The following is a 22,644-nucleotide window of genomic DNA, read 5'->3' as shown; positions in this document are numbered from 1 at the left end:
ATGGAAGATAGGCAAGAGTTCAAAGAACATCAAAAGTGAATTCATCCTCTTAATGATATCATACATTAAGTATTATAATTGCCACATTCTACCAGAGAAAAATATAATAATTTAAATAAAAGAAAATGGCCCATTGCGAATTTGCGGTAACCAGAGCTCAAACTTATTTAAGGAAATTACAAATAGGAGACTGAAATTTTTCTGCATGCCACTTGTTTAATTTGATATGTTTAAAATATAAGAATTAGCACTCCCTAGTTAATATTCAAAATGTTTCTAGTATGTCTAAATTTGCTAAAAGGTCTAGGAGGCATTAAGCCTTTCAATTATATAGCTGACTTGTTATGTCTATCAAACCTATATAAAATTTATCCAACTTTTGAAAAATGTCATTTTCCAAATCAACTCAAATGCAGACTCCAGATGATGGTGAGATAAACATATGAATTTTTATCAAGTAGTCACTACAGATGAGCTCTGATTACTATACGGACCCAACTCCTAGTTTTCTAGACCATGATAATTTTTCTAAAATGATACAAACTTCATCCAAACCAATTGGTCTTTCCTCCTTCTCTGCAGCCTTAGAACCTCACCATATGCTTAAGTATTTAAGGCAATGAGACAGAGCGCATTAACGCACTGCAAACTTAGAGAACAGTACTTCTTTTGGGGCATGTAAGTCAAACTATTTTCAGGTTACACTTCAAAAATGAACACCATCTTAATATTCCAAGGAACGTTACAAAAAGATTAGTTAAATGGGAGAAAAAAACCATTTGCCGGTTGGATTCAATTTTTAAATAACGATATGGCAAGTACTGGTGCCTCCCAGAAGCCCCCTGCCATTAGCTATCTTTGATACGTTGGACAGGTGGTCCATCTGGTGTTTATAACCTGCAGATACAGCAATAAATGATGCCTGTTGCCTCACAGAATCACCTGACCAATGTTAAGGAAACATGCTCATTCATTTAACAGCCTGAGGCATAGAGACATCTTGCTGCTGTCCTTCCAACAGTGACTTTCAGAGCCCCAAAGAGATAATCAACTTAACATATTAAGATACTAATTTCTTTGAACGTAGAAACAAGTGAACCTTAAAAAGCAAAAGAAAAAATTTCAAAAGAGGTGTTTTCTAAGAGAAAATAAATGTCCTTCACTCAATTCAATGTAGCAAAAATTTATTAAATGTCTACTATGTGCATAGCACTGTGCTAGGCCCTGGAGATGTAAGACAAAAATCAAACAGTCCCCAACCACAAGGAGTTAACATTGTAATGGACAGATACAACATGTACACAGATAAGCAAATACAACATTTTGGCGGGGGGAGGCTGGGAGAGAGAGAAGAGAGCACTAAGAACTGGGCTAATCCACTATCACAAGGCCTATGACCCAAAGAGGTCAAAGAAAAAGTCAAAGGTTTCAGATGGTGACACAGAAACATAATGGAATACTACTAGTCATAAGAAATGCTATAAGGATAGTTCCAGAGGAATCTGGGAATAATGTTATGAAGTAATTCAGAGTAAAATGAGCAGACCAGGTGAACAATTTATGTAATAACAAGAAGCAAACAAACAACTTTGAAAGCTGTAAGAATTATACCACAATTATACCTTGATTCCGGAGGTCCAATGATAAAACATGTTACTCACCTCCTGACAAAGAAATGATAAGACTCAGAGGGCAGAATGAAACCTATTTTTTGGACATGGACAATTCAGAGATTTGTTCTGCTTAACTATGCATAACTGTTATAAATGGCTTTGGGGGGTGGGGTGGGGTTAATGGTAAGATGGTAGGAAAGAAAAATAAATTTTTCATTAAAAATTTTAAAAAAACTTAATTTCAGGTCTGCACTGTGTACAAGAATATATTCTTCAGAATTAAAAAACAATTAAAGATTATTTTAATTCTTGGGGATAAAAAGTACCAGGCTGATCAGGAAAATCTTCCTGTAGTAGCTGAGCTGAACCTTGAAGGAAGTAAAGGTTCCTAAGAAGTAGAAATGAGGGCCATGTGCATTCCAGGAATGGGAAATGTTAAGAGCCCTTTGGAAAACAGACAGTAGGCTAGCTTGGGATAGTCTGTAAGGGGCTTCCAATGCAAGGCAAAAGAGTCTATTTTATCCCAGAGGCAATAGTCACTAAAGAGTTTTAAACAGGTAAGTTAAACATGTTTCCAAACATTATCTTGGAAAGATTAATTCAGTGCCAGATAAAAGCTGGCCTGAAGTAGAAGAATGGCTACCAGGAGTTATTGCAAGAATCCAGGTGAGGAATGAAAACGGCTTCTGTTAGACTGGCAGCTTCATGAGTGGAAGGAAGGGAAAAGACCCAAGACGAGGAGGAAATACAACCAAGACTTGACAATGACTGACTGTGGAGAGAGCTGGAGGGAAAGGAAGAACCACGAATCAATCCAGAGTTTTGAACCTCGATGGTCGGGTTGGTAGTAGGGCTTTCACCAGAAACAGGGAGGTGGGGATCAGGAATGGATTTGGGAAAAGAGAAAACAATCTACTCTATTTTGGACATGTTGAATTTGAGACACTGCAGGGCAAACCTCGAGGTGGAGATGTGCAAGAGAAAACTAGAAAGGAGATATTATGGTTCAGAAACAAGATTAGGGCTGGACGTAGGGATTCAGCTCTCATGGAAGTAGATGAGATTGTCTAGAGAGAAAAATCTAGAAGAGGATTGAAGGCAGAGTTTTAGAGAACACACTCCTGTTTAGTGGGAAGGAGGCGATGATCACAAAACAAAGTACTGAGATGTCAAACACTTCCGACCGGAAACAACAGAAAGCAATGTCATGGAAGTCAAAGGAAGAGAGGGGGGAACCAGGAGCAGGGCTGCTCAACAGCGTCAAAAGCAACAGTTTAAGAGAAAAATGATATACATATAAAATCAAAAGGTATTCATGCCCCAAGAGGTAAGTATTCAAAGGATATGCACAGATAATTTTCAAAAAAATAATTGCAAATAATTAACAACTATATGAAAGAATGCTTCAAGTCACAAATAATAAGAGAAATGCAGAGAAATTCTGGCAATGTGAAAACAAAAGACAGCAATAAAAGTTTAATTTTAAAAAACTGGCAATCTTGGATAAGGGAGTGAGCAGTGTGATCACACAGCAGGTTGGAAAGGGATAAGAAGTGATTGAAGGTGGAAAGCCAGAGCGAACAAGTGCAAATGGCTTTCTCTAGGAGTTTGCCTGTATAAAAGAGAAAAAGGTACAAGATAACTGCATGAGGAAATGGCCATGTGAGTGAGTGTTGTTCAAGGAAGGATTATAGAGGCCTGGCCCATGTCTGTAGGTAGCCAATGGTAAAAAGAGACTGAAGATGGGGAGAAATGAGACAAGCTCCCACAAGTTGTTCTAGGTAAGAAGAAAGGTCACCCGTTATTCAGAGACTGGAGCAGAGGAAGAGACAGGCCTGGACTTGAAGCCTCCTCTCCAGCTCTGAAGGACCTCCCCATAGTATGGACCCTGTTGGCAAAGCCTTGGAAAACCCGGGATCCCTTTGGATGAGAAGACTGGAAGAGGATTTAGGAGATTTCTTGGCACCATAGGCCAGTCAGAAAGTTAGTAGACGGGGATAAATACCATCAAACTGGACACCTAATGAGAACAAACCAAAACAACCAAACTGAATGAATTGAGGGTTTACCCTGAAATGCTTCTTGGCTACTCTGCTCCTGATTCCTTTCTGGAGAGGCCATCACTTTTGCAAACACTACAGTCCACCAAGGCTTATACTTCAAAACTTTCCGAATAGCTTCATCTTCAAAATAATCCGCTCTAGAAAGACAGGGAATGTGGTTATTATAATAAATTGTCACATCTTTTTTTATTTTCAATCTTTCTTTCAATAAACCACTTTAAATTGAATATACATATCCGAGAAGAAACTGGGCAGCTAGTGGATAGAATGCCAGACCTGGAGTCAAGGAAGACTCATCTTCCTGAGTTCAAACCTGGTCTCAGATGCTTACGAGCTTTGTGATCCTCAGGAAGTCACTTAACCTTGCTTGCCTTAGTTTCCTCACCTGTAAAATGATCTGGAGAAGGAAATGGCAACCCATTCCATTGTCTTTACCAAGAAAAAATGGGGTCACAAAGGGTAGCACACAACTGAAAAGGTCTGAACAACAATCGTAGAAGGATTATATGTCTAATACGTACTCATAGTAATTTCCAATTAAACTTAACTTTTTCTTAGTTGCTAATTACCATATAATCAAAGAAAAGCACACATTACAAAAGAGGCCTCCTACGTTCAAAATATCTTCAAAAAGTAAAAGCACACAACACACACCATGCTCCTATCACAAGTACTCCACAGTGGAGCTGTGTAACATGATGAAATACTAGATCTGGTAGCATACAAATGCCTGACATTACTCCACACAGCACGCTTTGGTAAGGCCATTATAAGCAGAAAGGTTTTTCAATCAAAAAGGGAAGAAACACAAAGGCTAGGGCAGTCCCCAAACCTACACAGACAACCACCCGCCACCTCCTGATGGAGCCTTTTCCTTTTTTCCAAAGCAGTCTAAAACAGTTCCTAATACAAAGAAGGTGATGCACAGAGATGCTCAGCAAATTAATTAATTTCAGTTAGTGGAACTACTGACAAGCAGGCAGACAAAAGGGAAAAATGGAAAGTTAGATTCATCTCTTTCCCACTGGGTTGGTTCTTCCATTGGGTGGTTCCTGCTTCTTTCTACCCCCACTTGTATATGCTTTTTACACTCCTAGCAGAAGAATATGGCATGGCATCAGGAGAAACTACAAGAACGGAACACTCCCTGGAAGGGAATTTCTTTCACATTCTCATTAATCATTCAACTTAAAAGTCTTAGTTATCACTTCAAAGAAAGCAGAAAATTCTTTATGCTAGAGAGACAAAATGGTACTTAAGAGAATTGCTGTAGTAGCTTCATGTCAATCCCAAAGTTATGGTACTGACCACTACTTGTAGTCCAAATTGAAAAGAAGGACTCAGTAGAGAGGATAGCTACAGAGGCCATTTAAAAAATGGTGAAGACAGGGGAGAGAAAGACTGGAAGAAAAATTCAAGGCATGTAAATGAAGTCCTAATAACCTGTTCTAATTTGAGTTTTACTTAAAGAGTACCAGATTCTAAGTCAGGAAGACCTGAGTACTGAAATGTGAAATCTGGCCTCTGGTATTTTCTAGTTGTGCACCTTTGGGCAAGTAAGCGCTGTCTGCCTCAGTTTCCCCTACTGTAAGATGGGGCTAATAATAGAACCTAACTCAAAGAATTGTTATAAAGATCAAATAAAATGAGAAAATATATGTAAAGTTCTTTACAAATCTTAAAACACGATCTAAACATTAGCCATCACTTTTTATTATTATCAATACCAATATCAATACTGACCATCTCAAGATCAAATATACAATAACTTGGTAAGCCGATTACATGTAGTATTTGCAGTGGCTTCTGACTTTCTTTGAAATTACTTTTACAACTGTTCAAATGCTTAGTCAGTGACATTCAAGATGACTTTAAAAATGCAACATCAGTGGTACTTAAGATTTTAGCAGGGGAAACCACTATATCTACCAAAAAATGCTTTAATGAGAATGTAATAGAAAATACTAAAAACAGTATTACCAAGAGGTCCCACAGGTATTCTTCATAAAATATAATTAAAGCATATGCCTGTTCCTTGGTTACCAGGAACATTTCAGATAAATACCAAATTCTATTCATAATTTTAACTAGAAAATCACCAGCACATTGCAAGTGTCCCTAACACTCTGACGACACACTTTCTGACGATTTCACCCAATAAAATTCACAGTTAAAAATCCAATCCATTAAGGTCAAATCCCTTATTCTTTCAAATTCTATTATTCCAAAATGTACTTGTTCACTTTCATGCTCTGGAAGCAAAGGATACTGAACAGATTTTATACTTTCTTTGATGACTCCACTCAAAATTCTGACACACAAGCCCCATTTTATAGGAATAACCCAAATACTACTTCCTTAATTGGTGATTTTTCACAAGATTATCCTTTTTAAGCAAATGTTACCACTACATTATGAAATCCTATCCTAATGGTTTGGGGTCCATCATCAAACACACAAATTATGTGGTCAATTTCTTACTTTACAATAGTGAGGAATCTGAGAGGTACCTATTTCTCTACATCTCTATTCCTCTCTCTGATGCTACTGAGTCGAGTCCTATCTTACCCCACTACTGCTCCTTTGTCTTGTGCCCACCTCATCCCTAACCCTCTCTTCCTCCCTTCTCCCCACCTGGGGTTCAGGGCTTCTTTTTCTATCAAGCTAAAAGGAGACCAAATCCCCAGTCTTTCTTGGTGACTCCAGCATCTCTCCGCAGACTACAAAAGGACTAGGTGAGAGTTCAGTCTGGCACTTCAATTTAGGAAAATGAGTCTCAGATCTCTTTAAAGACCCTTTAGATATATGGACATGTATGTGAACTTGTACAGCTGGACATGTTCTTTTGTAATCAATTTTGTCCTCCCCCAGGAACTTCTCTTTCATTTCTAACAACAGTCTTACTGAACTATCTGTAACTTTGTTTCTTCTAACATTCGGTTTCACAGAACTAATTAATGACTCTAAGCAGGGTGTGCCTACATAATAATTCAGAAGCAAATGTAGTAAGATAGGAGCTTAAGGTGAATTTATATTAACTGCAATAATTATATATGTCACAAATGGAGAATGGCTAAACAAGCTGCGGAATATGAATGTGACTGAATGTTCTAGCACTGTAAGAAATGACAAAATCACCGATTTCAGGGAACCTGGGGAGTATGAACTGATTCAGGGAGAAATGGACAGAAAGAGAACTTTGCAGAGAAGGGTAGCAACATTATTATAGTTCTTTAAAAAGGAATTTACATATTTCATCCCGTTCACTAATTCAGATTATTCTAATTACTTTGAACTGAGAGAATTTTGCCTATAACCATTTCCCCAAATCTAATATATTAAAGAGGATAATAATACCTTGACAGTTTCTCATTTCTGTAAATCACCTCTTTTATTTCTAGGATCTCCAAGACAATAAACTGAAGACAAATAGGAGGGACAAATTTTTTCTAAACTACAATTTTTCTGAGTTTACAAACCAGTTGAGAGTGAAAATAATCTGTTTGCACAAGAAGTTATTAGGCTAGTCTCAAAATACATGAAATAAATAATTCACATGCAGATAATCAACAAGTGTACATTTGATTTAGCAGCTAACATACAATCATCTGTAAAACTCTGTAAAGATGGCTAATGTTTGAAACTCTGAATATCCTAGGACACCAAATGGGAAAAGAACACACCTTCCATTCTTCCATTTGCCTTTTTTTGGCATCTTAATTGAAAATATTCTTTTCAGAGATTATGATAAAAAAGCTATTATTTGTTAATAAAAAAAGATTAGTTCTTGAATACCAATTAAAGTAATGAAGTTCTGGATAAAAGGAAAAAAGACAGAGAAAAATACAATTCTCATACAAAACTTCTGACTACAATACCAAATTTCATAATGTCCTTAGCCCAAGGAATTATTTTTCTGTTCCTTTTTACAAGCGCTAGGCTGATGTTCTAATTAAGCTCCCTCCCTCTCAGAAATGTTCGTGATGCCCTCAACCTCGCCTGAGAAATTTGCTGACAATGAAGATTCCATTTTAAATATTCAGCATGAATTTAAATGTGCTTCTTCAAATTGCTCTTCAGCAGACCTTTAAAACCACCAACGGATGAGATAAATATAATTAGAAATGGCAACACAAAGGGGGAGAACCTCTGATGTCCTCTAAGACAGAAAAGGTGCCCAGTCTTGCCATCCCTTAAAATGTCCCAAAGTCTTGCTTCTTATCACTGTATCATACAGTATATGACATTTGCACAGAAGATATACTTTATTTCAATTAGCCTCATATGGTGACAGGAGATAAAATATTAATTAGTAGAGTAAGAGCAAGCACTCACAGATCATACATTACAAGGAATTGGGGGAAAATGGCAACTTCTTTCTCTAATTTTAATAGTAGATCCCAACTGTCAAAACCGTGTTTCTGCAATAAGGGCCCCTCTGGCTCTTTGGGAGCTTATGTTTAGAATATAATCTGGGAAAGCTTTTGCAAGGAAATGACAAGTCAAAATGGTAAATTCAGAAAAGCGCTTCAAAATATATTTACAATCAGTACTTTGGCACTATCAAAAACTGGCAAATGTCTGAATAATCCCAGGAAATTCAACAAATACAAACATACAAAGTTGTATACACCCAAAGGTATTTAATGATTTGAGGAACAAACTTAACTACACATATCAAAACCTGTTATTACAATGATTTAAATCAAGCAGGGCTACCAGATCACCTTATGATGTTTAACCAAAGAACAGACAAGAACTGTAGTCAACGTGACAAAATAATAACTGATATTAATGAAGCACTTTATGGTTTGCAAAGTTTTACACACATTCTTTCACTTGAGTGTCACCAACAAGCCTTAGTAAAGACAGTACAGAATCAGTACTATCCCCTCATATTAGACACAAGGAAACTGAGGTTAGGGGTGAATTATTCATGAATAAAAGGCAGGATTTAAAACCATGCCTTCCTGTCTCCAAGTCTGACACTTTATCCACTATGCCATGTTGTTCCTCTTGATTCCAGAACTCAGCTCTGACCTTTACTAAAGAACTATTTAACTATGTCTTGACAAGAAGACTTAGAAAATGCAAAATTGGAATGTTATGGGCAGACTACAGCTAACAGAAGCAGGAGGAAATGTGTTTTTAAATATGTACATTAGCATTCTATTTATACTTCTGTGATGAAGAGTTGTTCATCAGTTGAAGACAGGATTTAGTACATGAAAGTATTGGCTAAGCATGGACCCTTGCTATATCATGCAAAGAAGGTAAAAATTGAACTATACTTATGAAAATTCAAATAGTTTCATTTACTCATGGCTTTGATCATTTTATTTTAAAACAAACTAAATGATAAGCCTTGACAATAGAAATGTCAAAAATATCCTTATTGCCTAAATTTAGTACTCTATTTTACCCTGGACAAACAGAGCCTGAAGTATCTATTCAAAGCTTTTGCCATTGTCTAGGAAACGCCACTTTACCCATCTATTTACATTTATGCATATTTATTTCATAGAGACATTGCCCTCATAGCTTAGCTCAATGGACAGCAAAGCTAGAAGCAGCACTTTGGGCCAATATCGCAGAAAAAAGACTAGCTGGATGTGGAGGCAGGGACCTCAATTCACACTCGGGCTGTTACATACAACCTGTGTAATTTGGGCAATAAGTGTCTCTCTGGGCTGCAGTTTTCTCACGTATAAAATAAGAGAGTGGGCCCAGATGATCTAGAAGGTCCCTCCCAGTGTGAGATCTAAAGGTCTCCAGGAAATTTTAAAAATCACTATTTCCCCCAAAAATATCAATTTTTAAAATTTTCTTCTCAAAACTGGGACTAGGGTAGGAGCAAGGAAGAAATATGTTTGATGACTTTATTTTTCCCACCTGAAACTCAAAAGAGCATGAAGAACTTAACACTGTACTCACAGGTAATGATCAGGATCAAATTTTGCATGTTCGGCAGCGAGGCGCTGCTGCCTTCGCTCGGCTGGGGGTGTGGCGTCTGGCTCTTTAACATCAATAACATCACTTAATTCATCCTAGAAGTAGTAATTAAAAAAGAAGAAAGTGAACCATGTCACCTCAATGATATATGTCAGCCTCAAGACAGAATTCAGACAAAACATTCAACACAAGAAGTCTGGTTTACCATACGTTGATTCTTTAAGAGATGTATGGTACCTGATCCTATCAGTAAAAAGGAAATAAACAGCTTCCTTTGAAGATACATGAGTAAACTGATGTTTTCTACTGAATTAAATGTCAATTCAATATATCAAACTGAATAAACTTATTATGCTACCTTATATTCACAACTTTTGAAAATTCTCACTAGAAATGTTTGAATTTTCCACTTAGAAAGCTAAAGAAAACTACACATAAAAGCGTTTTCAAGAAATTCATGTCTACAATAAAATTATTTCCACCTACACACATTTTCCCAATCCAAACAGGAATATACTAGGGAGATTGCTTAGATGGCCATTTCTCTTTAGACCCTACTTATGAGGACAACAAGCCTTCACCAATATCCCCAAACGGCTACAAATCAAAACAAAATAGGTAAAGTTAAAGGAAACCATAAGAGCCTACATTTATATACGGCAGCACCTGATGGTTTACAAAGGGTTCTCCTCAAAGCTTTGTGAGGTTAAGGAGCATATGTCAAGGTCAAACCTTAATACTCAAACAGAAGTCTCCTTGCTACAGTAAGTACACTACTTACTAGGAACAAACAGTTCAATCCTTCCAGCAGCTCACTGTGTGATGAAATCTGCACATGTAACTACCACAAGAGATACTGTTACAGACTGGTTATTATTACAAGCAGGCAAAATCCTAATTATATGCCAAGAAAGAAGTGAAGAAGACCTCTAACAAGTCGAACAGCCAAGCAGCACAAAGCAGATCCAATATAAAACAAACCACCTTCTCATTTGAAACAACTCCAAACTCCTTCCAGAGTCCACTCATTTCAAGCAGCAGTCACTAGAGTGAGGGACATTTCAGTACAAGTCATGACCACAGCTGTGGCTACAAAGTTCAACATGACACATGCAATTTGTACAGAAATTCCCAAAAGGCTTTAATATTCCCATGTATCAATAGTACATGGCCAAAATGAACGACTGTGTTACATGCAGTTATAATGGGAAAGGAATGAGGAGAATGTGAATAGACTACACACACTCCCAAGACACCAGCTGAGGGTGTTGTGAGCATGGAACTTGGAGTGCACTTTGTCCCCAGGTGGACCCCTGCTGCAGGTCAGACAAGCTAAATGTGGCTTCTGAGATTTTTAAAGGAAGCCCTTTGCTGACTGCTCTTTAATCTTCTGTTTGGTGGCTCAATCATTTTATCCTTAGGCCTGCTTTTAAACATCTCTCAGAGAGTATTGGAATAGGATTTCAGAAAAATGACTGTTAAAACCCTCTACCTCTGAATAACCCACTGCACCGAATGCAGGACAGTAAGCCAGAGATACACAGATACAGTATTGTGCACCTAATTTTTCATTGTCTTCTCCCTGATATTTCCATTCTAAAAGAGGGAAGTGGAGAGAAAGGAGCACAGACTCAGGGGAGCACCCAGAAGTCTCAGGCACCTGGCAGCCTTCCCTGTGCAATCCTCCTCCTCCTCCAGCTGCTAGCAGCAACAGACCTCAGGAGTCACAGGCCACAGAAGCCCTCAAGCCCTACCATCCTCATGTCAGGGACATGACCTGCCGAAGGCTACATGGATAGTAAGCCCTGGAGGTGGGATTAAAACTCAGGTCTGCCTCAAAAGTCAAAATAACTTCAGGAATTTATCTTGTCCAAAGGCAGCAAACATTTTAAATGTGAAAGCAGTATTTTGGAGCATGTTAAAGTTGACTTTAAATCTACAATTTTAAATTAGTAGCAATTTCCTCAAAGCTATTATTCATGCAGCAATTATTTCAATTTCTTCTAACAGCATTACTGGCATGAATTATTAAAAGGGTCATATTTTTAGTCTAAAGCTATAAATCTGTTTTAATCACATGGAATGATTATCATAAGTAGAGTACATAAAATTACACAGGAAATGCATATAAACCCAACTATGTAAGTTTTTTTGGAAATTTCTGGACTCAAACCCATAAAATACAGCTTAATGACATGTTAATATTCACCCCAAAAAGTATTCTTTAGTATGACATCTCAGTTTGCAAGCATTTGTGGGAAGTCTAGTGATTTCTTAATGTTCATGAACATAATGGGTTAAAATCTATGCAAAAGGAAAAAATATAAGCTTACAGAATCTCAGAACTAGAAAGGACAAAAGAGGTCACACATCTAATATAATCTCTATCTTGAATATATAATATATCTTGAAAGAAAACACTTATGAAAGACAAAACAGATTGATCAGGTGGTTTTACTCGACTACTAATTATTTCTCCTTTTATATGATGGGAGAAAACTTTAAATGACATTCTATTAATATATTTATTTTTCCATGAACATATTTTAGTACAAGTACAGAATAGTACTGATCCAACACAGAATAAATCCTGTATTATATAGGCATTAGGGAGAGGACTGAAAGAACATTACATTGAGGCATTCCTGATTTAATCAGTAACCTGTTGGGAAATCGTTAATCCCTTATTTAACTACCTAAGGAAAGTCTCCTGAAGGTACAAGTAAATCAGTGTTTCCATGTTTGTACCTGTGTGATGTCATCAGACCCTCATACAATAATAAAAGTGAAGCTCAGAAGAATTAAATACCAGGTCCAGAACACACAGCAGAGCTCTGCAGGAACCAAGCTTCCCCGCCCCGAGGACTGCACCTGTTCTCACAGGTTACTTCAACAGACTAACATCCAATAAACTAATGCACAGGGTGTCTCCAAACTCTTAGTGCAGCTTTAGGCTATTCAAACTGCACAAAGTGTCTTGGGACACACTGGATCTAATAAGCTGCTAAGAAATGTTACTTTAAAAAAAAAGACTAAGACAGTAGCTCTCAAATACTGTCATCCTTCAATATCCCTTGGGAAAATCACTTAAAGTTTCTTTCCCTTTTCTCACTGATCCTCCTAGAATGTAGCATAATGTTCCTGCTGTAAGGGGAAATGAAAACAATATCTCTCCTTTGCTGTGACGCATCCTTCTTTTCATCCATATAGATGGCTTATTATCTTTACCATTAACAAACATCGTGCCTACTGAGTAGTAACAGTCATAATATTGGCATTTATATGGCACTATGTGCTAAGCCCTTTACAATTATTATCTCATTTGATCCCGAGAAGTAGGAGCTATTATCTTTATTTTACAGATGAAGGAACTAAGGCAAACAAAGGGTAAGTGACTTGCCCAAGATCACACAGTCAGTGTCTCTTAGGTTTCCCCCTAACTCCAGGCCCAACATTCTGTGCACTATGGCTCCCCACAGCTGTACCCCAGTCACTAGGAGCTTAGAATAATAACAAAAATAGTCAATAAACATTGAATAATAACTCACATTTTTATCATCAAACACAATGAAATGTTGTGACTAAGAGTTTGACAAACACTGATTTCAAATATAAGAAAAAAGTCCTACACAATCTTCAGAGGAAAACAACAAACCTGTAATCTTTTAAACACTCCTGTGCGTAAATTTCCAAATCCATAATGACACTGTGAATTCAAGTCATTTTCTGTTAATTCTTCATAAGGAGACTGTTCAATTTCCCAATCAAAGTCTTCCTCATCTTCGTTAGACTCTACAGGATACTCAGAAGAACCTAAATATGTTGGATAGTATGAAGGAAACGGGATTATTTTCATTATATTATGGAAATGACTTTATTATCAGAAATTGATTAACATGGTGGTTGAAAGTCAAGTTCATTAAGTTTTTCATAGTTCTGGAAAGATTTTACCTTACACTTCGAAATTTTCTTCTAATTAATTATGAAGGGTTTTTGTGTTTCTTTTTAAAAAACATGGCAAAATAATAACAACAGCAGCTAGTACTGACACAGCACTTACTTTACATGCCAGATGTGGTGCTAAACACTTTATGAATATCTCATCTAATTGTCACAACAACCCTAGAAGGCAGGTGCTATTATTATCCCCATTTTACAGATAAGAAAACTGAGGCAAACACAGGTTAAATGACTACTAGCCACTCTGCTGCATGAGGGCTTTGTGGAGATGCTGAACTCTGACCACTAGAATGACACACAGAGCCACCTCAGCATGGACTGTGTGAATTTATGGGGGGGAAAAGGCGATCTTCTGATGCCACTTCCCCATGGCTGTGGTTATTCTTTTTTAATAATCATTTTTCTCAACATATTTTGATCCCCCAGTTAGTGTCTGAGGGCAAATTTGAACTTGGGTCTCCCTAACTCCAGGCCCAGAAACATGAAAAACTCTCCTTTAGGCAAATAAGAACATATTTTGTAATAATCTCTGAAATGAGGAGAAAACCATAAAAATAACTATAAGCAACATTTATTTCTGAGGAATTCCAGTATGTTTTATAAACATAAGTCACATGCTTTTTCTTCCCTTCCACAAACTTATTCCTATTTCCTCATCTGACCTGCTCTTCCACACAGCACTAATGATGTCTAACCTCCTGTTATTCAAACCATTCCAAGTTTTCCTCTTCTTAATGAAAATGAACATACCTGTCACTTCCACAAGTGGCTTTGCAGATCTGGACTTTTTTGATGCCAGGAGTGATGTCAGCATATTCAGTCCCTCAAAATGCTGACCAGGAGTTTCTTTTGACATTCGAAGAGTGAAGATTCCTTGAAGATAAAACAATTTTTGAATCTAAAGGATTTACAATTTAGCACATTTTACACAATTAAGCAGGTAGGATAAAATTTTCAAATATTTCAAAATTATTCCTAAAAAGTATATATAACAGTGAATTAGAAATACCTGAACTGAAAACTCTGCCAATCCTTTATGTGAAAATAAACCCTATCATTTTCGTCTCCTCCTACAAACCTATTCTTCATCCTAATGGAGATTTCCAGTCTCTCCACTTCTCAGCAACTTCTCAGGCCATGAGCCTTGCTCTCACTTCACTTTCCTCCTTTGCAGATCTCCATCCTACAGTTTAGTTCCCATAGGACTAATTACCACCTCTGTTCAGATGACCCACAAATCTATAAATCTGGTCCCAGTCTTTACATTGAGCTTCAACCCCGAACTAACAATTACCAATCATACATTTCAAGTTGAATGGCCTAGGGAGACCTCAAATTCAGCATGTCCCATGTTAAATTCATTGTTTTTCACCCTCAACCCACTCCTTCCTCATCCAAACTTTCCAATTTCTGTAGAAGGTACCACCATTCTCCCAGCATCCCAAGCTGGTAACCTCAACATTATCCTTGCCACCCCAAGTCCTCCCCCTCCCCACAAAGTCAATCATTTGTGAATCTCGGATGTTTTTCACTTCAAGTTTCCAATTCCTTCCTGCTCCTCGTCTGGATTACACCATTCCCCTACCTGGTCTCTCTGCTGCTGTATATCTCTGCCATCTATGGCACAGCCTACACACATCACAACCAAAGCAATATTCCTTAAGTGAAACTCTGACCATGTGGTTGCCATCCTCAGTCAAACTCTGTGGCTCCCTACTGCCTCCAGCTATCTAAAGCTGTTTATAACCTCAGCCGCTACAACTGCTCTACACTCTAAGATCCAGCCACAGCAGCCTTCTCTCAAGGTTCCTCAAACTTGTTCCATCTCCCATCCACATGCCTGCAATGCACTTCCTTCTTTCTGAAACTTCAAACAGTCCCATCTTCTACAAGAAGGCTTTTCTAATCCTGCAAGTCCTAGTGCCCTTTCTCCTAAACTACTTTTCTCTATAACTGTATACATGTAATTATGCTGTTTCTACGTGTATGTGGCATTTCCATTAGAATATGTGCTCCTCCTGAGTAGGGAATCCCATTTTTCTCCAGCAGCTGGCATGGTGTTGGGCACATTGTAGGTGCTTTAAAAATGATAGTTGCTGGATAACTAATGGAGAAAGATGGGTTCAAAAAAGTACTTTGTAACCAGACTGCAGAGGGTCAGGTTAAAGAGACTGGATGAGGAGTTAACATAAAATTTTGAGCTAAGAAATGTCAAAGCTATAGTCAAAGCTATGAGTAAGGAAGATTATCCTAGCAGCAATGGAGGGAACAAATTAGCAAGAAAAATATATCTGTTAGGAGTCTAGGCCTTGAAATAGGGTATTAGCAAGGGGAAAATAAAGTGAACAAAAGGAGTATATGTTACTAGACAAACTAAGACAAGTGAAGTTCACATAAACTAAGTAAAGAAAATTTGACCTGTCTTTGAATGTCATTCTTAACCATTTCTGCAATACCAGCAAGCTAGGCTATTAAAGTTTATGTTTTCACTTTAAAGTTGTACAAGAACAAGGTTAAGATACTGGGATGTCGCCTCCATAACAAAGGCCCATCAAGGACCGCACTGAGAACTGGCTGCACATACTTTTCGACATGTCTCTCAATAACTCAAAAAAGGCCAAGGACAGAACAGCCGCCACCACAGCTGACAGGCTCCCGTTAAAGCTCCCAAAGCACTTTTTACTATTCCACTTCACACAGAATAGGAAATTGCAGAACTCTGAAGCTGTGAGTGAGCTCAGAGATCATCTAGCTCAGCCCCCGTGTTTTACAGATAAGATACATTACAGTAAAATAAAACAGATTAAAATTACAATGGCAAATAAAAGCATTAAAATAAAATGTCAAACATGCTATGTTAAGGGATAAACAAAAAGTGATGGCACGTGTTATTAGACTGATTCTATTTCCACCCAGAGATCCTCGAGTTACAATTATGGGGTTACTTCTGGCATAAAGAACCCAACGGTGTACCTTTATCCACATCATAGGAACCATCTTCGGCTCCATTTTCCACAATTCTTCCAGGAAGAGTTAATCTGTGGAGGTGAAAAAGACTTTATTAAGCACTTAACTCAAAGAGCAGTGTGTTTGAGCTATTTAGTGACAGTACAAAAACCACAGTAAAAAGGGACTTACCTTAAAAAAGCCCAATAAAATGAACAAAATCACATTTGAAAAAATTACTCTGCAAGTTAATCTTTTTTCCCTTTGAGGAAGCAGGACTGTGGACCTATGAATTTGTTGATATGGAATCTCCACCCACAAACCCAGGTAACTAACTCTAATACAAATCTGACTTAACTGCAGTAAACTCCCACATCCCTATGAACTAAAAGTTGCCTGAGCTGCCTGAGGGTTTAAGAAGTTAAGGGACTAGTGTAGGGTCACTCGGCCAGTTTTTGTTCAAGGCAGGACTTGAAACCAAGTCTTCTGACTAACACTGACCCTTTATTTAGGCAATGCTATCTTTCATTAGTAGTTTACTAATCAGGATTATATAGTAAACTGACAGCTGAGTAGCCAAGAATCCTGGACATGACATCAAAAAGACCTCTTTTCCAATCCTCCTTCAGATACTTAATAGCTGTGTGACCTTGGGACAGTCACAGAGTCCATCTCAGTCTCAATGTCCTCACCAGTAAAATGGTGACAACAGAACCTACCTCACAGGGTAGCTGTGAGAATCAAGTGAGCTACTACATGTAAAGCACCTGACAATCCCTAATGTGCCATACAAAAGTTAAGTTGTTGTCAAGTCATATTCCTTTTCTACTTATCTGAGACTCCTCAGCCTACTTTACAATGTCACCATCTAGATCCCAGCCCACCCATGCTGTATGGATACACCTCGAATATCTGGTCTGGGTCCTCTCCTGTCTATACTCTTTACTGGTAATCTTATCAGCTCCCTTGGATCCAAATTACCTCTCTTGGAAGACAATTCCCCAATCTACACACTCAGCCTTCCTCTCTATTTGAGCTCCAGTCTATTTCTCCAACCACCTGGTGGACATCTCCACCTGGATACTCCGGTAGCAAAACAAACTTGACAAGTCCAATAAGAAACTCATCATCTTTCCTTCTAAATCCACCTGTCCTCTCAACGTTCCTGTTTCTGTCAAGGATGTCCTTTTTCCAGTCACTCAACTCATCTCCCTCTTCAACATCTTTACCAGGACATCCCATCGGTATCTCAAATTTAACATGCCTTGGAACCGACTCATGATCTTTACCCATAACCTCTTCCCTTTTCCCAACTCCCCTATTACTGTTAAGGGCAATACCATACTTGCAAGAGGCCAAGGCTCTCTTTCTAAGCAGCATCCTCCATTCCTCTCTCACAGTCCCTCCACAAATCCAATCTGTTGCTAATCCTGTCCTTTCAACCTTCAAATGTCTCCTGTGGCTGGTTTCCCTGCCTCTAAAACCTCCCCCACACCAGTCCTCCACTTCACAGCCAATGTGATCTTCCTACAGTGTCAGGTGACCACAACCCACCTCTCTACTCAGTAAACTGTCCATGAACTCCAGGATCAAATAGAAATAGTCCTTTGGCTTTTAAAGCCCTTTACAGCCTGGCCCCTTCCTTCCACATCTTCTTTCACTTTGGCACCTTCTACAAGCTCCAGGTCCCATCAACACAGGCCTCCTTGTTGTTCCTCACTCAATGAATTTTTTCAGCTCCATGCCTGAGCACTGGCACTCCACACCTCCAATCCTCTTTCTAAGGCATCTCTAAGAATTAAAAGGGATTTTTTTGTTGTTGTTCTTCAGTCACGTCCAACTCTTCAGGACTCCATCTGGGGTTTTTTAGGCAAAGACACTGGAATGGTTTGTCATTTCCTTCTCTAGCTCATGTTACAGATGAGGAAACTGATGCAAACAGGGTTAATTGACTTACCAAGGGTTCACATATCTATTAAGTGTCTGAGTCCAGATATGAACTCACAAAGATGAGTTTTCCTGATTCCACACTCTCTCCACCTAGCTCCTACTCCTACAAGGGAATGGGAAAGGCTTTTTTCTGTAAAAGACGGGATTTTAGTTATGACTTTAAGGAAGTGTCCCCCATTAGAACAGGAATTTTTTAATGGCAGAAACTTTTTTTTAGTTTCTTTACACCCCAAGCACTTACTACAGTGCCTGGCCCATCATAAGTACTGAGTAAAAGTCTGTTACTTACTCGACTCACAGCACAATCAAACAACTGGGTTCAGGTCCTCTCATCAGACCTACTACAATAGCCAAGGACTGGTTTTCCTACATCTGTTTAATTCCCTCTATTATCTACCCTCCAGTCAGACAATCAACCAAGAGGCATTTATTAAGGACCTACTACATGCCAGCACTGTGCTAAGCACTGAGAAAACAAAGAAAGACCAAACACAGTTCCTGTTCTCAAGAAATATGGATAAGATAAAGTAGAGGCAACCTTGGAGGTAAAATGCTAGTTTTAAGGGGGCCCAAAAAGGCTTTCTGGATTTTAGGAAGTCAGGAGGCAGAGATGAGGAGGAGAGTATTACTGGCATAGGAAAAACAACCAGAGTGGAAATGGAGCACTAAGACCAAAAAAACAGCAGAAGCCAGAGTCACTGGATGGCAGAGTTAGGGGAGCAGGGAGGAAGAGGAGAGTATGGTATAGGAAGATTGGGAAGGTAAGAGGGGGTCAGATCATAAAGGACTTGGAATGCCAGAAAAAGAATTTTTATATTTGATAGGGAGTTAATTAGAACTGATTAAACAGGAGGGTGACCTGTTTGTGCTTTAGGAGGACCAATCTGACAACCAAGTGACAGAGACCCAAGGTAGGACAGTGCAGTCCAGCTTCTGGTGTTGAGGGCATGTCAAAGAAAGAAAAGTGGTGTACTCCAGGGATATTCTACCCCTAGTACACCCCTACTTCCCCTTTCCAGCATTCTTTTACCCGTTGTCTGTAAGCTCCTTTTAGGCAAGGATTGTCTTTCTTTTTGCATCCTCAGAGCTTAGCCTGGCACAGAGAAGGCACTCAGTAAATATTTACTAAATTAAAATGAAATTATAAAGGTAAAATCGCCAGGCCTCCTCAACAGATTAGACTGGGGAAATGGGGGGAAAGGGAATGTTAAGAGAAAGTGAGAAATCAAGGATGACACCTGAAGGTTGTAAGCCTAAATGACTGCCAAGCTGGTGGTGCCTTGGATGTAGGAGAATAATCAGCATAGAGATCACTGAAACCTTGGAAGTTATGAGACTACCAAATGAAATGGTATAGATGAAGAAGAGGGCTCAGCAGAGAACCAAAATCATTATTTGACTGATGGAAGTTTTCTCAGATTAAAACCTGATGCTTGAACCCATTCCACAAAAATGAATACGCTCTACAGAGAGCCAGAAAAAGATGTGTAGATGCATGGGTTATGAGGGAATACTCACACCAATTCAATTAGTCTCAACAAGCATTATTAACTAATGCAACAATGTAACTGAGCTATAAAGACACAAACTAACCAGACAAGGAGATCCCTGGGATGTCTGAATATTTTGCAATTACTGGAAACTGACCAGTTGGCATTTTATTTCCTCTATCAAGACCATAGGTCGGGAGCTGGAAAGGACCTTAGATGTCTAAAACAAACACTTCATTTTACAAAGAAGAAAACTGAGAAACAAAGTGAATTTGCACCAAGTCACACAGAAACAAGAGTTGAGGTGTGAAACCAAGTCCTCCAGATTTTGGCACTAAAGAGTCAGGATGTCAGACTTCTTCCACCAGTGGGTTAGTTTTTCCCAACCTTTTTTTCTTCTTGTTTTGTTCTTTCTCTTCTTTTCTTTTTTTAGGGGGAGGCTGCAAGGAGGTTTAGGACAATTTTAAATTGAATAAATATTTATAGTCATGTGCCAGGCACAGCGCTAAACCCCGGGGACACAAAAAGGGCAAAGCAGGGGAGGAATAAGGAACAAAAGGCGATGAAAATGGATTTTTTACAAAGACATCAACAAAAAGGGCTCTGGACACCTGGAAGAACAGAAAAGTGGCAGAGCCGACAGGCTGGACCGCCCGGCGTGGGGCTTTCTTTCTTCCGAGGAAATGGCTTCGTCCCTTCCACTTCGGGGTGCCTGGTTAAGTTTGGGGGTTGGTTTGTTTTTTTTAATTGGTGCTCCAACCTCATCCAAGTGCCCACGACCCCGACGATAGGAAGCCTGCCTGCGTTTACCACACCACTCGCTCCCACGCGTGCTCTCCGCCCTCGCGCACTGTGCCCCTGCCGCTCTCCCAGCGGGGGGTAGGCTCGCCGCCCCGCTCGGCCCCGCCCGCACTCGCCTGAGGAAGTACGGCTTGGCGTAGAACTTGAAATCGACGCCCTCGAAGTAGACCTCGAACTCAGAAACGCGCGCGTACGGCACGCGGATGGCAATCGTCAGCGACTCGGCGTCCTGGCTCAACTCGAACGCGGGCGTGATCATGACGCGGCGAGGGCGCGATCGACGGCTCAGGGATGGATTGGTCGGGCAGCGGGACCTCCCCCCCGAACACGGCACGCACGAGGAAGCCACAGGCTGAGGGGGCGATGATGGATAAATCCGCTACCGGAAACCTGTCCCCATGGAAGAGGTGCTCCCTTCGAGGATGCTGGCCGACGCAAGCGCTAAAGTTTCTCGCCCCGAGCCGAGGAATGGACGAAAGCACGCCGAGGTCGTCAGGACAACGCCGCATGCGCTCCTTCCTTCCCAGGCTTAGCGGTGGACTTCCGGGTCCCGGCGGAAACGGCGGTAGCGCAGACAGGAAGTCCCTCCTCCGGTTGCCGTGGGGACGCCGCCGGAGTCTGCGCCAGCGGCTGGCGTGGGGAGGAGATAAAGGTGGGCGGAGCTGAGACCCGAGAGGAGGAGGTGGCGCCGCCCGCGGTCTTCTTGCGCCCGGCAGCCTTTCCTTCCTGTCGGGGCGCTCTGGGCCTGGCCTTCTCCGGAGGTTAGTAAGAGCCTCGGGCTGGTGGCCTGTGAGGAGCCGTTCTAGCGCGGGGTCCGCGGCCATCCTCCTTGGTCCCTGCCCCCTCTCCTCTACCCTGCCAGTTACACCTTCTGTTTGTTCCCCCAAGCCCTGAGGCTTTCCCCTGATATAAATGCGTCCTTGGGGTTCGCTCTCTCCTTCAATTATCCTCCTGTTAAATTAAAGGTAGATGTCTAACAGAATATTCCGCCTGAATATTGCTAGCCCTGTTCTCATTCTCTCTTGTGTTTGTCAGATTTCTAGAAGAAACGAAACTGGGAGCTAAGGCCGGGGTGTTGGTGGGAGAGTTCCATCCACAGAACAATTTCATTAGGTCAGATTAATAAAATTTAATGCAAAGAAACGTTTGTGCGATGAGGTTCAGAAAAATCAACTGCTTATCAGATATATGTAATGAAGCAAAGATAGAGGCCTTTCCAGTAAAATCAGGGCTAAAGCAAAGGATGCCCATGAGTGTCATTACTAATTAGAATGATTTTACAATTAATGCTGGAAATGCTAGTTTACAACCATAAGACAAGAGAAAAACCATATACAGCAAAGCAATAATCCTCAAAACAACTTGATGCTAATTTTAGAAGGGATCAATCACTGAACAGATCATGTATGCAACATAAAGAAGCAGACAGACATAGCAGCGTGGTGTTCAGGAAACCCAGACTCTGGGTGCTGAGGTAAGGATTCAGTATTTAACAGGAACTGTTGGAAAATGTAGCAGCAGCCTAGCAGAAATATGGTGTAAGACTGCAGAGTAATATCTCAGAGCACATACCAAGATAAACTCCAGGATAAGTACTTAGTCATAAAGAGTATCACTCATCTCACTTCACATTCATAATAATTCATATTACAGGAATCTCTGTTTTATAGATGAGGAAAGGCAAGTTCAGAGAGATTGACTTGCCCGTGACCTCAAAAGTCAGTATTAGAAGTAGGATTTGAACCTAGGTTTCTCCTGACTAGTTTTAGTGCTCTTTACCAAACTGCCTCCAAGCGGAGAAGAGAAACATATCCAAGGAAACAGCTTTTCTCATGTGCAATCCATATCCACAGGATGCCTGCAAAATAA

General features: G+C 39.8%; 1 protein-coding gene across 3 annotated transcripts in view; it reads right to left on the bottom strand.

Moving 5' to 3' along the window:
• SHQ1 (SHQ1, H/ACA ribonucleoprotein assembly factor) overlaps positions 1–21,034 on the bottom strand; it is a 109,264-nt gene extending 88,230 nt beyond the window's left edge. For 2 of the 3 annotated variants that reach the window (XM_072598663.1, XM_072598661.1), the window contains exons 1-6: positions 20,892–21,034; positions 16,562–16,626; positions 14,339–14,461; positions 13,284–13,441; positions 9,611–9,723; positions 3,683–3,813 (exon numbers count right to left, since the gene is read on the bottom strand). In XM_072598663.1, the coding sequence (XP_072454764.1) occupies positions 3,683–3,813; positions 9,611–9,723; positions 13,284–13,441; positions 14,339–14,461; positions 16,562–16,626; positions 20,892–21,034 (733 nt within the window). Of the gene's footprint in view, positions 1–3,682; positions 3,814–9,610; positions 9,724–13,283; positions 13,442–14,338; positions 14,462–16,561; positions 16,627–17,879; positions 17,983–20,891 lie in introns of those variants that run through there. The other variant, XM_072598662.1, reaches the window with a different exon arrangement.
• Positions 21,035–22,644: the final 1,610 nt, after the last annotated feature.

Source organism: Notamacropus eugenii, chromosome 3 (assembly GCF_028372415.1).
Source record: "Notamacropus eugenii isolate mMacEug1 chromosome 3, mMacEug1.pri_v2, whole genome shotgun sequence".
Lineage (NCBI taxonomy): Eukaryota > Metazoa > Chordata > Mammalia > Diprotodontia > Macropodidae > Notamacropus > Notamacropus eugenii.
Note: the sequence above shows the minus strand (reverse complement) of the source record. Positions and strands in the feature narration are given on the sequence as shown.